The 13,885-nt window shown below is 52.3% G+C and overlaps 3 protein-coding genes across 17 annotated transcripts in view; 1 reads left to right on the plus strand and 2 right to left on the minus strand.

Moving 5' to 3' along the window:
• The window catches only part of RNF123 (ring finger protein 123), a 32,229-nt gene extending 30,441 nt beyond the window's left edge, over positions 1–1,788 (plus strand). For all 6 annotated transcript variants that reach the window (XM_060110653.1, XM_060110654.1, XM_060110652.1 and 3 more), the window contains 4 exons: positions 824–966; positions 1,119–1,213; positions 1,340–1,425; positions 1,509–1,788. In XM_060110653.1, the coding sequence (XP_059966636.1) occupies positions 824–966; positions 1,119–1,213; positions 1,340–1,425; positions 1,509–1,629 (445 nt within the window). In that variant the 3' untranslated portion in view covers positions 1,630–1,788. The remainder of the gene's footprint in view (positions 1–823; positions 967–1,118; positions 1,214–1,339; positions 1,426–1,508) is intronic.
• On the minus strand, positions 16–4,243 carry GMPPB (GDP-mannose pyrophosphorylase B). 2 transcript variants are annotated; one of them, XM_060110659.1, is made up of 10 exons: positions 3,866–4,243; positions 3,660–3,740; positions 3,520–3,568; positions 3,235–3,377; positions 2,857–3,015; positions 2,692–2,770; positions 2,490–2,617; positions 2,224–2,406; positions 2,048–2,144; positions 16–682 (listed from the first exon to the last, which is right to left on the minus strand). In XM_060110659.1, exons 1-10 carry the CDS (start codon positions 3,992–3,994, stop codon positions 663–665), a joined length of 1,068 nt encoding a protein of 355 aa, XP_059966642.1. In that variant the 5' UTR covers positions 3,995–4,243; the 3' UTR covers positions 16–662. The 2 variants fall into 2 exon arrangements, with proteins under 2 accessions (XP_059966642.1, XP_059966641.1); XM_060110658.1 differs by lacking the exon at positions 16–682 and having other exon boundaries at positions 1,763–2,144.
• A 343-nt stretch (positions 4,244–4,586) lies between these two features.
• IP6K1 (inositol hexakisphosphate kinase 1) overlaps positions 4,587–13,885 on the minus strand; it is an 81,697-nt gene continuing 72,398 nt past the window's right edge. For all 9 annotated transcript variants that reach the window (XM_060109836.1, XM_060109834.1, XM_060109837.1 and 6 more), the window contains 4 exons: positions 12,865–13,075; positions 10,887–11,068; positions 8,590–8,765; positions 4,587–8,033 (listed from right to left, as the gene is read on the minus strand). In XM_060109836.1, the coding sequence (XP_059965819.1) occupies positions 7,500–8,033; positions 8,590–8,765; positions 10,887–11,068; positions 12,865–13,075 (1,103 nt within the window). In that variant the 3' untranslated portion in view covers positions 4,587–7,499. The remainder of the gene's footprint in view (positions 8,034–8,589; positions 8,766–10,886; positions 11,069–12,864; positions 13,076–13,885) is intronic.

Below are 13,885 nucleotides of genomic sequence, written 5' to 3' on the forward strand. Positions count from 1 at the left end.
GGGTGGGACAGGGCAGCTTGGTGCGGGGCACAGCTCCGAGACTCACCCACTTCACATCCGGCTAGAAGTGCGGGGCGCTAAATGGCCAGTGGCCAGCGAGACAGGATGCGGGGACCGTCCCGCAAGGCCGACCGCTCCAGCTGCCCGGCCCCAGGTTTTGGGTTGTGAGTTGGGGCCACGCTCTGCCCAGCACTCCCTTCTCAGGCTTCCCCAGCTCTCTCCTGAATGCGTTTCTGAGCACTCAGCTTCTAAATACTCTCCGGGAGGCGATTTCTCGGGGGCGGGGCCTCAGGCTCCCATTGGCTCACGTTGGAGGGGCGGGGTAGCCGCGTCCCCCGGCGATCATAGGCCCCCGCGTGGCCGCCAGAGGGTGAGCGAGTCGGGCCACAATGCCCCAGCCTGAGCTTGGCTGGCGGCTTTCCAGAGGGCTGGTCTCCCGGAACTCTGGGAAGCACGTCTTTAAGCTTCTTGTGTTCTTTGTGTTTTCTTTGAAGGGTTAACGTTTATGAGGGGGCAGGTGTTTTCTTTGAACGGTAAACGTGTATGATTGGGCAGCTGTTTCCTTTTAAGGGTTAATGTAAATGAAGGGGCAGGTGGACTTTCATTATCTTCTGGTGGTGCCCCTTAAACTGGTACCCGGCAATGTGGGTCCTTACTGGGATCTAGGACTTTACTGGGAGGACTGGAGAGAAGCAGGGAGATTGGGTGGAATGAACCAGGCAATAATGCAAGTAGGCTGCACTTTCCACCCCCACCCCTCCGACAGATACTGATTTCAGACAGGCCCAGCCTTCTGACTACCCTTGTACCCTCTCCCACCTAGGACAGAGAGAGCCACATCAGTGCTCCTGGCTGATCCCTGCTTCCAGCTCCGCTCCATATGCTATCTGTTGGGGCAGCCAGAGCCCCCTACCCCTGGCACTGCCCTGCCTGCCCCTGACCAGAAGCGCTTCTCCCTACAGAGCTGTGAGTAGGCTGGGGGTGGGTCAGGGGAGAGAGGGATTTGGGGCTGGGCCAGGTCAGTAGTCTTAAGAAGAGCAAATTCCCAGGCAGGGAGTACTCAAGAGGCACTGGGTTCTAGGGCCACACTTGGCCTGACACCTCCTACCACCCGCCAGACACAGATTACATCAGTGTTGAGGAACTGGCCCAGGTGGAACAGATGTTGGCACACCTGACCTCTGCGTCTGCCCAGGCAGCAGCTGCCTCCCTGGTGAGTGGGGCCACAGCATACGGGTCCACACAACCCCAGTACACATCACCACAGCTGTGCGCGTAGTGTACACCCAACTTGTCTGGGAACTGAACCCCAGCCCACCCTGCACTCTGCTCCCTGCAGCCCACCAGTGAGGAAGACCTCTGCCCCATCTGCTATGCTCACCCCATTTCTGCTGTGTTCCAGCCCTGTGGCCACAAGTCCTGCAAGTAAGTGGGCTGCATGGGCACAAGGGGCTGGGTGGGGAACAGCAGGGATACACAGGCCACCTTTATGCCCTCCCCTGTTGTAGAGCCTGCATCAATCAGCACCTGATGAACAACAAGGATTGCTTCTTCTGCAAAGCCACCATCGTGTCTGTAGAGGACTGGGACAAGGCAGCCAGTGCAAGTGCCACTTCCTCGGCTGCCTAGGCCTACCTGGCCCACACGGCAGGAATCTCTACCCTTAAACCCATGCTGGGCCCTATTTATGAGCCCCTTGCCCTGTCCCCCACGACCCCCCACCATGCCCTATTTGTGCCTGAGCTTGACTTTCAGTCAGGGCCACAGTGAGCATTAAATTATTATTCCATACGGTCCTGGCCCAGCCCATCTTGAGGGAGTAGGCTTTGTGGGGTATGCCCAGTAAGGATCTTGCCAGATTATGTCCACAGGAGAAGGCGGGTGTCCAACGGCTTCACCCTTGTCCAATCCTCCCCAGTCAAATGGCAATGAGTCCAGGGCCTCCTGATGTGTCGAGCCAGTGATCCCTTTGCCAGTGGGGAAATGGGGGCTCAGCCAGCCCCACAGCATCCTCACATGATGATGCGGGGCTCCGGCACCGACTCACCAATAGACTTGTGGGGCAGCACACTGGCCCCGTTGAGGTAGAGCTCGTCATTAACTATGACGTCCTCACCCAGCACTGTCACGTTCTCCATGCGCACCTTGGGGGGAGGGGCAGGCCTGTCAGCGAGGCAGAGGCATTCCCCCACCCTCCCCATCTGGCTCAGCCCCGAGGCTTACCCACTGGCCCACGCGGCAGCGCCAGCCTACAATGCAGGACTCAAGCCAGGAGTGGGAGCGAATGTGGGCGTCTCGCAGCACCGTGCACCGCCGAATGCACACACCATCCTCCACCACCACACCAGGACCCAGACTCACGTTGGGGCCAATGCTGCAGTTCTCGCCAATACGGGCACTTGGGTCCTGAGGACAGCGGGGAAAACACAAGTGGGCCATCTGTCCCCCAAGGTTGAGGGGGTTGACAATGCTCTGGGCAAGGGCCTCACCACCAGCACGTTGCCCACAATGCCAGGGCCTGAGCACAGCTGCTCAGGCTGCTTCTGTCGCAGCGACTGCAGGAAGAGGCACATGCCGGTGAGGAAGTCCTTGGGCTGCCCAATGTCCATCCAGAAACCTGTAGGGAGAGAGTGCATCAGGGGGCTCAGCCCAGCCACAGACCACCCCCACCCTGTGGCCTCCCTGCCTCACCCTGCAACTCCATGGCATAGAGCTGCCCCTCCTTGGCCATGACAGGGAAGATCTCCTTCTCAATGGATGTGGGCTGCAGCTGTGGGAGTGGGCAGCTCATCAGCAGGGTCATGGCAGTGGTGGCCTGCCCTACCCCAGCCCACCCAGCAGCTGGCTTCTACACACCTGGATGCGCCGTAGCACTGCAGGGCTCAGGATGTACATGCCTGCGTTGATCTTGTTGGACACAAACACCTGCGGCTTCTCCACGAACTGGTGAATGCGGCCTGTGTCCGCCTCACATACCACCACACCGTACTTAGAGGGTTCCTCCACTTTGGTCACCTGAGTGCAGGAAGACTTCAGGCCTAGTCCAGTGCTCCTGAGCCTTGATATACATGCTGTCCTAAATTTCAGGGGCTTTGCCACAAATGCTTAAAGGCACAAACTGCACAGCTCTGCACCCACAACACCAAGGGGCAGTTCAAGGCTGGAGGATGGGAGAGGCTGGGGAGGCTGCGCATGGGGACAGGAACATTAGAGCAGAAGGACGTGCTCGCTTACCAGAATTGAGCCTTCCTGGCCATGGTGCCGGTGGAACTGCACCATGGCTTGAAAGGGGAAATCGCAGATCACGTCACTGTTGAGGACGAAAAAAGGGTCTGCAGTCTCAGAGAGCAGGTCACGGGCCAGTGCCAGGGGCCCAGCTGGGGGAGAGGAACAGGTCACCATCATCTTGGGGGTCTGAGCCCCTGGATCGAGGCTCAGCAGTCCCCATCCAGGCTGAGTCTTGCCCCTTCCCTGGCCCTAAACCCTCCCCAAGGAACGGACCTTCCTGTCTCTACTGACCTGTCCCTAAAGGCTCCTCTTCATGGGACATAGAGATTCGGATTCCTAGCTGGAAGGAAGAAGCACCCCGTCAGGTTTCTCTCACCAGGGTGAAAAGTTGAGCGGGGACCAAGGGAAAGAGCGAGAAATCCGTGCCTCACCCTTCGCTCCTGCGCCTTCATTTCCTTCTCCAGCACCTGAGACATATAGCTCACAGCAAGAATCACGTGGTCCACGCCGGCCTGTGGGATAGAACGGCGCCGGCCGCCAGGCGGATTCAGCCGAAGGCACAGGTGTCCCCGATCCCCAATCGTTGGCCGTCCCTCATCCTATCAGGTCCTACCAAGACCCCGTCCCCAGGCCTTACCGCGGCCAGCGCCTCCACTTGGTGCAGCAAGATGGGCTTATTGCAGAAGTCCACCAGCGGCTTTGGGATGCTTAGCGTCAGCGGCCGCAGGCGCGTCCCATAGCCGCCCACCAAAATCAGTGCCTTCATTGCGCCTGCGGGCGGCCGGAGAGTGAGTCCCGGGCTCCGAGGTGTCCGCGGCCCGCCTGGCGGACCCCTGCCGCACACTCCCGCCGCTGTGCCCGGCCCCGAGCCCTTCACCCGCCAGAACTGACCAACTCTGGCTCTGCCTTGTCCGCCCAGTCCGCGCTGACGCTAGGTCCGAGACAGCAGCAAACCAGGACGCGACGCCGAACGGAGACCGACTGCCTCCCAACTCGGGCCGGCCGCCGGCGGGAAGTGACGTAAACTCCGGCGGCCCAATCAGCTACCGTATACGTGGCACACCGTCGGCGTCGAAGCGCCGATACGCGACGCTCCGGCCGACGCAGCCAATGAGAGCCGAGCGCGCCGGGCTGCCATGGGGACCGGGACCCGGACCTGCGGGTCAGCTGGCCATTGGCGGATCCAAAAGCGGAGCTGGCGCCAAGGGCGAGGCTTCTTTTGCGCTGCGCCACAGCCGCTTCCGGCCCCTCCCCGCCTCACCGGGCCGGCCGGGCCGGGGAGGGGCCGAGGACGCGGGCTGGCCGGACTAGGCCAGTCTCCCGGAGGCCGAGGGGTTTCTCAAAGACACGGACACGCCTCGGCTTCTAGCGGCTTTATTTTGACATACACGACCTCAGACACAAGCGGGGCGGGCAGCGCTAGGTGTATAGAAAGGGGCGGGCTCAGCCCAAGGCCGCAGCACCCCCTCCCCTGCACGCAAGGTCCCGAGAAAACGCAATCGCGCCCAGACGCGACCAGAGCCACGTGTCATATCCGGGCGCAGGGCTCGGGCGGCGTGGACAGGCTTAGGCAGCTTCCAGGAAAGTGGAGTAGAGAGCGGTCCTCCAGGCGAGGCCTTGCAGTTCCCCGAGAAGCAAAGATACCAGGCCCTTCCCTTGGTTCTCCCCAAACTTTTCCCCATTAAAACATTTTTTAAATCGGCACAAACAAAACCAAATTGAACAGCTTTAAAACTTCAAGCAATCTGCATCTGGGGGGGGGGGTGGTGCACGTGACGGGATGTGAGCAAGTGAGCAGAGGCTACGAACTAGCCCAAGCCTTTGGCCCCTTAAGGAGAATCCCCACGCCCACTGTACAGGCCCGGATGTGAGGGAGGGGTGGCGTCCCTGGCAAGCTGCAAAACTGGTCCCCTTCCTCTTTAAGCACCGCCCATCCCACCCCACTAGGGGGCTGGTGTCGACTTCACCCAGGGAAGCACTATAGAGAGGGGTCGCTTGAACACCCCACCCCGTGATCCCATCTTGCACTTTGGTCCCAAGTTGGGGCTGGGAAGGCAGGGCCTGGCAGGGACAGGGCTCTCTCTAGCACGCAACAGGGCGAAATGGTGGCAAAGAGCGAGTGCAGACACACATACCCACGACCCACCAGAAAACAGGGCTGTGTCTCCCAAGTGTTCAAAAGTGCTGAAAACAAGGGACCCTGCCCTGGGGGAGAAGCAGCAAATCCCAGCCCTGCTCTTTTAGTGCCAGGCAAACACTGAATTTAAGTCGGTACAGCCTCTCTCGCGATGAAGAGCGGAATGGGGCAGCATCTCCCATAATATACAAACTCAGGAAGCACAGCACATCCCCAGGCTGGAGAGGTGCCATCAAGTGGGTCCCGAGTGGCCCTAGACCCTTGCTTTAGCCCCTGCCTTACCAGGAAATGACTATCCACACTAATGAAGAGCTACTGCCCCCATGGGTGAAGCCACAGAATAGTACAGAAGATGGTCGTTACTGACTACAAACAGGCAAGCTGCCCCTCCTAGCCCCAAGGAATGGGAACCTGCCCACCAATGGCACCAGGGTCAGAGGGCCGAGAGAAATGGGATCCCATCAAGGAGCCCATTTAAGATGTGTGAGGCTGCATCTCTAAGGACCAGGAAATTAGTCCATCAGTTACCAAGGCCTCTCAGAGACACAGGCTGGCAGGCTTACCATTAATGCCCAAATAGGGACATGCCAAAAGTGACAATGACAGTGGCCCTAGACTCAGAGGTGAGGGCACTAACCTCAGCAATGGCTAGGTGAGTGCAGTATCACCTGGCTGCATGTGTTAGAGGTGGCAGGTCTCTATGCCATTAAGGGCTGGCAGCAAAAGTTACGCGCAAGGAATGGGTCACCCCCTGGGCCTTCACTGTGCTACTGTCAGTGTTGAGTGTTGAGGGGGCCACACTCCAGGCTCACAGAGAGGGTGTTGGGCCAGCAGGCAAACACCTCCTCCAATTCATTTTGCTACCAGTTCTTTTAAAAAAGGTAGCACCTGCTGAGGAAGGGCACAGGGGCAAAAGCTCACCTCAGAAATGGTAAAGAGAGTATTTTGCTGAGGGAAGCATGAAGGAAATCAATATTTACTAATGAACAAGGTTACACCCCAGGGGAGAGATCACAGGGGCTGGCAGATGGAAAAATGGACAGACTGATGGACCCCAGTACTGATAAGACAAAACTCTCATTAGCAGAATCTGGGCACCTGCACCCAGCGCCCAATGTCCCTATAAACAAACAAGCTTAAAGTTCTCCCTCACGAGCCTGGAGCTCCTCACAGTGGGCTGCTGCCTTGAGCTTGGCCTGGGGAGAGGTGAGACCCTGAGCGGACCACAGCCTTTGAGCCCTGGAAGGAGCAGCCCATCCAAGGCAGCACAGCTGCCCAAGCTAGAGGAAGAGGACTCCTAGCCACAGCACAAGGACTGCAAATACTAGCTGGGTCAGAGCCATCAGAGGCCCTGAGGCCTGCTGGAACACTGACTCACCTCAGCAAACAGAGCAGGGCCCCCTCCAGTGGGGCAAGAGGGGATGGCCTCCTTAGGCAAGGGATCTTGGTGAGAAACGCTGGCTGGGCTGTGCAGGCAGGAGGAGGAGCAGGTTCAAGTGCCAAATAGTGCCTGGGGATCCCAGGGCCTGCCCTCTGCCATTGCTGGCTTCAGCACAGCTTCATGAATCTAGCCTCATGCCAAGGTCAGAACCGAGAAGGGTCCAGCTGTGTGCAGTTGGCCCTGTGGTGCCCGGGGGACATCTGTTACAGACCTGGGTGATACCCACAACACAAGCTACAAAGTCCCCCAAGAGATGGGCACCCAATCCTCTACTACTGAGGAACAAGGGATGAGTGAGCATGGAGGGGCCCTGAGCCAACCCAGGGCTTCACCCCACAACTAGCAGGACCCTGCAGCCACAGACCCCAAAGACCTAGGCAAAAGAAACCGATGTCCAAGGGCAACATGTCCCTGCTGCCAAGCCCACCAGGGGCATCTCTTCCTTCCTAAGACAGCCTGGACACAGCAGTCAGAACCATAGAGCTAGGAAGCCTGGCTGAGAGGATGTGCTCTGCCCTCCTTCACTTTATATATATGGATTCCAGGCTACAGCTAAAAACATTTCTTTTAGTTTACACCAAAGAGAAATATAACCCTTTTAAAAGAAAGTCTGTGTGTCCTCATGGCGAGTTCAGAGCAATGGTCCCTGCCTGAGGGTGGAGAGGAAAAGGTTCTGGAAGCCCAGAGCTGGGCCTACTGGTTCTCGTCCCGCATCTGTTCCATGATGCTGATGAGGTTCTCCAGGCCAAACACATAGCCTCGGTCAGGCCCATCATGCACAGTGGGGTCATCTCGGAAGCCCTTGAATGTGCTGTGTGCAAAGTCGATCATGCGGACATCCACCTTGGGTGGAGAGAAGGGGCCCACCTCGGGGCTGGTGCTGCTGGGGCTAGTGCTAGGGCCACAGGATGGTGCCACCTCAGGGAGCCCTGTGTCCAGGTGCTTGACACGCATTTCGGACCGGCGGTCCAGGTAGGACTCAGACCGGCACTCCTTGCCATCATAGATGACAAGCAGGGAACTGGAGTAGAAGCGGTAGGAGGCCTGCCGCTCCAGTACAGCTTTCAGGCCTCGCAGTTTGCTCAGGATGGGCTCAAAAAGGTCACGCCGCAGGTCCAGGCCATTGTGCAGGTACTGATAGAGGGCATTGCGGAAGCCTTCGATGGAGAGCCCACGGCCATAGTACTTGTTCCTGCAGAGGTAATGCCCCGTGTCCAGCTGGTACACCTGAAACCCCAGGAGACAGACAGGTGAGTACCAGGGAGGTCTGATGACCTCACGGTGCCCTGGGCAGGCACTATCTGGAAAGTACTTCTGACCATCCTGAGCTTTTCTGCTCAACCCTACACAACTGGAGTAGGCAGGCCAAGTTCACCCTAAGTTTTCCTGTGGTAAAGCCAGCAATGTGCAGAGACCAGGCCTACAGGTTTTCTGGCACTACCTTTGGAGCCCTCCTCCACGTTGCCCCAGGAGACCAGCTGGACTCAAACTAGGAACTATCTTGCTGACAGACAAGAGTCTTAGTTGCCCCAATATCAAGGCAACAGGCTCTCACAGTGGTTCTGCACTGGAGCCCAGACCAAGGTCCCCAGGTAAGGACAAGAGGGCTCAGAGAACATGTCTACAAAAACGCACTCAGCACCCTGTAGGGGACTCACCCTCTCGGAGGAGATTCTGGACCACTGTGGGCCAGGAGGACACCTGGCTCGGATAGCGGGCAGACACACACACAACCCAAAACATGCAAGCAGGAGCACCTAGGCTCTCACCAAGGATGACTCACCTGCATGCCACAGACTCTGACACCCAGCGTAGCCGATGTACTTTGCTCGCACTTCTGCATCTGCCGGGCTGCCTTCTCAGCTGATGCATCATCACCATGCTGCCGGGTGCCCATCTTCAGGTCCAGCACACAGGGGTACTTGAAGTGGTGCACCACGTTCTCAAGCAGGAGGAACTCTGGGCCATAGTCAAGGGGAATAACCACCAAACTCACCATCAGCCCCAGCCAGAAAAGCACAATCCAGTTTTTCTATCAAAGGAGGTATTCCCTTCTAATGTAATCTGTATTCACCTCACAAACTCTCAAATGTGGATTTCAAACCACTGGCTTATTATTTCTTTAAAAAATTTTTTTGTTGTGGTAAAATACATGTAACACTTATCATTTTAACCATTTTTAAGTATACAGTTCAGTAGCGTTAAGTACATTCATATTATTGTGCAACCATCACCACCATCCAATCTCCAAAATTTTTTCATCTTCCCAAATAGAAATTAGAAACTGTACCCATTAAACAGTAACTCCCATTCCCCCCTCCCCTGCCCCCATAACCACTATCTACTTTCTGTCTCTATGAATTTGCCTGTTCTAGGTACTTCATATAAGTGGCATCATGTAATATTTGTCCTTTTGTATCTGGCTCTTTCGCTTAGCAAATTGTTTTCAAGGTTCATCCATATTGTAGCATGTGACAAAATTTCATTCCTTTTTATGGCTGACTAATTTTTCATTGTATGTATATACCACATTTGTTGATATCATCATTTTTATTTTATTCTTTAGATCTGTCTTGCAGGCATACATAAATAAACCAAAGAAGATTTGGCAGTTTCACATACATCTCTGGCACCATCAGTAAACCAAGGCCCTGCTCAATCCAGTGTCTCATTCAGGCCTAAGTAGTAAGGGACTTCCTTTGTAGCACTACTACAAAAATGATAAATCAGATTTAACATTCCCAAACAGGAATCTTTAGAAAAATCTGGATTTAAATTTCTATCTTGCCATTTTCTGACTAAACTTCAAACCAGTGGACCATATATTTAAACTTATCCCTTAGTACTTCTAGGACCTTCTGCTTAAAATGGCTCTGTGGTCCTGGCCTCCTGGCATTATATCCATGTCCTCATCTACATCTCCTGTCTGCAACAATCTTAAAGGTACAGACCTGTCATGTCTGCCAAAAGTCATCAGGGCTCACAGCCTAGCCCTCAATTCCATATTTGGGACTATGCAGCAATCATATGGTCTTGGAGGATAAGACCCTCAGCATCACTCTGATGATGAACATTTTTAATATCCCCTAATTCTTTAAGGAATAACATAAAAAAATCATTAAATATGGCTTTTCACTAGTCTCATCACCTGCTATAAGCTATAAACAAGTGACAGTAAAACTCAAAGAAGGTTGCAGAAATATCTCACAATGCCTGAGAGCACTGGATCCTGCTTCGGCCACTCACTGGCTCTGAGCACAACACTTAACCACCCTGTGCTTCCATTTACTTGTCTGTAAACGGAAATCATAACAGTTCCTCCCTCAAAAGACTTAGGAAATTGAGTAAGTACATATGAAGCGCTCAGCATACTTCCCCTCAGTTTCTCAGTAAGATTTATTTATTGTCTACTGCTTCAAAACACTAAATGATTTTAAGAATTCCTATTTCATAATACTTTTTTACCTTTGGTATCTTAAAAAACTGTTTTATATTGCACAGGTATAGTGTTTATCTTTAGAAAAAACATACTAAAGTCAAACATATTACTTTTTAATTAGTATCTTTTGGGAGGGGAGAAATACACACGTGTACACGTGTACATATGCACACGCGCACACACACCCCTCCCCCCCAATTCTAGACATGCACTGATAAATATGGTAGCCACTATCTATGCCTGGTGATTTAAATTTAGATTTTAATTAATTAAATAAATTAAAAATTCAGTAACTCAGTCACAGCAGCCACATTTCAGTTACAGTGTGGCTAGTGGCTACCACAAATTTCAGCACAGATTCAGAATACTTCCATTGACACAGACAGTTCTATTGGACAGCACTCTTCTAGACTACCAAGTTTAAGTTTCAGTCTTACCAGCCCCAAAACGCAGGAAAAAAACAACATGTTGATGAAAATAAGAAGGACAAAGAGGGAAGAAGAGCCTATGGAAAAGGGAGATGAGAACAAAAGATGAGCCCCTGAACAGAGAGGGCGCTGGCCATGGTACTGGTAGGTGCCTTGACACAGGACTCATGGTCCCAGTAGCAGGCACTGCTGGAGAAGCAGTAACAAGGATACTGTAGAGCTTTCGGTCCTTGGACTCGGAGCGCATGCGGCTCAGCTGCTGTTTGTGACAGCGCAGGCTCCAAGGGTTGTGGCTGATCTTCTCGGAACTCAGACCGCTGTTGCCATCCAGCATCTGGAAAGGGACGTCCGAGTGGCTGTGTAGCTCCACCTTCGGAGTCTTTGCCTCCTGGGGGCTAAGAAGGAAGAACATACCCATTGCTAAGGGGCTCAGACAAGTCACCCTCTGGGGTCTCACTACACAGGGTGGGGAAGGCCTGGATCAAGTCTAATGTGCCACGCATAGACCTTCCTGAGGGGTGACACAGGGCCCAGATGCATGAGCCCATTAAAGTGAGTAAATGGCATAAGTACTAAGGAGCTAGGGTGTGCGGCCTGTGCTGCTAAACTGATCTGATCTGATGTCAGAGACAAACTATGTGCTGCCACATCTAAGAAAAGTCCCAATTCCAACTTCTAGGTCAAGTCACAGAGCATCCTATTCACTGAATTTTTTTTTTTTTTTTTTTGGCCATGCCACACAGCTTGCAGGATCTTAGTTCCTGGATGAGGGATCAAACCCAGGCCCTCGGCTGTGAAAGTGCCGAGTCCTAACCACTGGACTGCCAGGGAATTCCCTCACTGAAACTTATTTTTGAGTTATATTAAATATATATAAAGTAATTTAATCATACAATTTTAGTTTCACTTTGGTTCAAAACGCTCATTTTTTATTTACATTAGTTTTATTTTTTTTACAATTCAGTTTTTTGGGTTTTTTTTTTTTAGTATATTCATGAGGTTATAAAACATCACCACTATCTAATTTTTAGGAATTTTCATCACCCCAAAAACAGACCTTATCACCATTAGCAGTCACTTCCCATCTATCCCTCCCCCTCAGTTCCTGGCACCCAATGACTTTGCCTTCTGTCTCTTGGACAGAAACGATGGATTTGCCTATTCTGAACATCTTATATAAATGGAACCATATAATATGTGGTTTTCTGTGACTGGTTTCTTTCATTTAACATAAATGTTTTCAAGGTTCATCCATGTTGTATCACGTGTCAGTACTCCATCCCTTTTTATTGCTGAGTAATATTCTATTTTATAGATATACCACATTTAATTTATCCATTCACCAACTGATGGACACTCAGGTTGTTTCCAGTTTTTGGCTATTAGGAATAATGCTGCTATAAACATTTGTGTACAAGTTTTATGTGTGAATATATTTCTTCAATTCTCTTGGGCATATACCTAAGAGTGCAGTTGCCAGGTTTAACTTTTTGAAAAACTGCCTAATTGTTTTCCAGAATGGCTGCACTATTTTACATTCCCATCAGCAGTGTAGGAGGGTTCCAATTTCTCCATATCCTCATCAAAACCTTTATTGTCTATCCTTTTGATTATGGCCACCCTTGTCGGGGTTCACATTTTTTTGCATGATATATGAAGAAAAATAATTCTTTGTAGACTATTTTCCTAATCTACAAGAAAAATCAATTTCCAATGCAATAAACTGAACTTCAGATTCAGGGAAAGGATTAATAGCTGATATCAGAGTCTCAGAGAGATCTGACACCCAAACCCTTAAGGAACACTAGTCTGGATGCCACTCATTGCCTTTGGGCTCTGACACCCTGCAGGTGAGAAAGGAGCTGGAACCTCATCGTGGACCAATGCATTTCCACCTCTGTCTTGGGGGTGCGAGACATAACACAGCTGGAAAAAAAGGGTGTCCTTGTTTCCAAAAAGCTGAAGGAACTTCATTCTCTCTTGACTAGCTACAGCCATACTCAGGAGGAGACATCACTGGGGTGATGTGACATACAGGCGGCAGCCTGCACCTATGTGGGTGGCCTAAGAACATCAGCCACCTTCCCCCAACCTTGAGCCTTACTTCCCCGTGATGTATCAGGACTCTAGAGATATTCTGAGTATATCAGGACCAGACATGAACCACCGGTCCTGCTTACCATCCCCTTACCTCTCTGAGGTTTCAAGGGACAGGCTGGCTTTCTCCTCCCTGTGGTCACTGCCACTGCCTGACCGGTGCAGGCTCCGGCGAGAGTGCTTACGCCGAGGTTGCTCCCGCTCTGGTGTGTCATCCTGCTCCACGGTCTCACTTTCCACATAAGGGTAGGCCACCAAGTTGATGTAACCATCACTGTCCCCCTCAAAGCAGACTGATACCACTCCTGTTGGAGAAAAAAAGGCAGCCAGTCAACAAATGTCTACAGAGATTGGGTCCCTTCAGTTCAGACTGCTGGCACTTGCTGTCCCTCAGCCCACTGACATCACCTGCCCTGAATCAACTGTAGGAACAATGACTAGCAGACATCTTTCCAAAACATAGCTAACCACTAATCCCCCATTCTAAGTCCACTATTTACCTTTGATTTTGGATAAATCTATATATATTTCCCATTCTCTTGTCTAACCCTCTCACTTTCTTTTTTTCCTTTTTAATAAATTTATTTATTTATTTATTTTTGGCTGCGTTGGGTCCTCGTTGCTGCGCACGGGCTTTCTCTAGTTGTGGCAAGCAACTACTCTTCATTGGGGTGCGTGGGGGTTCTCATCACTGTGGCTTCTCTTGTTGAGAAGCATAGGCTCTAGGTGCTTGGGCTCAGTAGTTGTACATGTGGGCTCAGTAGTCGTGGCTCACGGGCTCTAGAGCACGGGCTCAGTAGTTGTGGCGCACGGGCTAAGTTGCTCTGCGGCATGCGGGATCTTCCCGGACCAGGGCTCGAACCCATGCCCCCTGCATTGGCAGGCGGATTCGTAACCACTGAGCCACCAGGGAAGCCCACCCTCTCACTTTCAACTATTGCCTTCTGTACCATTCAAAAGAACTGTATTTTCTAGGTGACATCTACACTTGACATAATTTAACCCTCTACTTATTTAACTGCTCTATGATGCTGTCATTTCCTATGTCCTCCTCTAGATCTGGTTTCCTTCTGCCTGACAATGTCACATAGAGAGACATCAAGACTTCTCAAAGA

The sequence above is a fragment of the Mesoplodon densirostris genome, chromosome 10 (assembly GCF_025265405.1).
Source record: "Mesoplodon densirostris isolate mMesDen1 chromosome 10, mMesDen1 primary haplotype, whole genome shotgun sequence".
NCBI lineage: Eukaryota > Metazoa > Chordata > Mammalia > Artiodactyla > Ziphiidae > Mesoplodon > Mesoplodon densirostris.

Excerpts from the sequence above, each read along its gene's own strand:
- GMPPB (XM_060110658.1), bottom strand. The coding sequence starts at position 3,994 with ATGAAGGCACTGATTTTGGTGGGCGGCTATGGGACGCGCCTGCGGCCG. Across the intron at positions 3,741-3,865 it reads AAGTGGAGGCGCTGGCCGCG|GCCGGCGTGGACCACGTGAT; the intron begins GTAAGGCCTGGG and ends TCTATCCCACAG. Across the intron at positions 2,771-2,856 it reads CAGTGCTACGGCGCATCCAG|CTGCAGCCCACATCCATTGA; the intron begins GTGTGTAGAAGC and ends CCACTCCCACAG.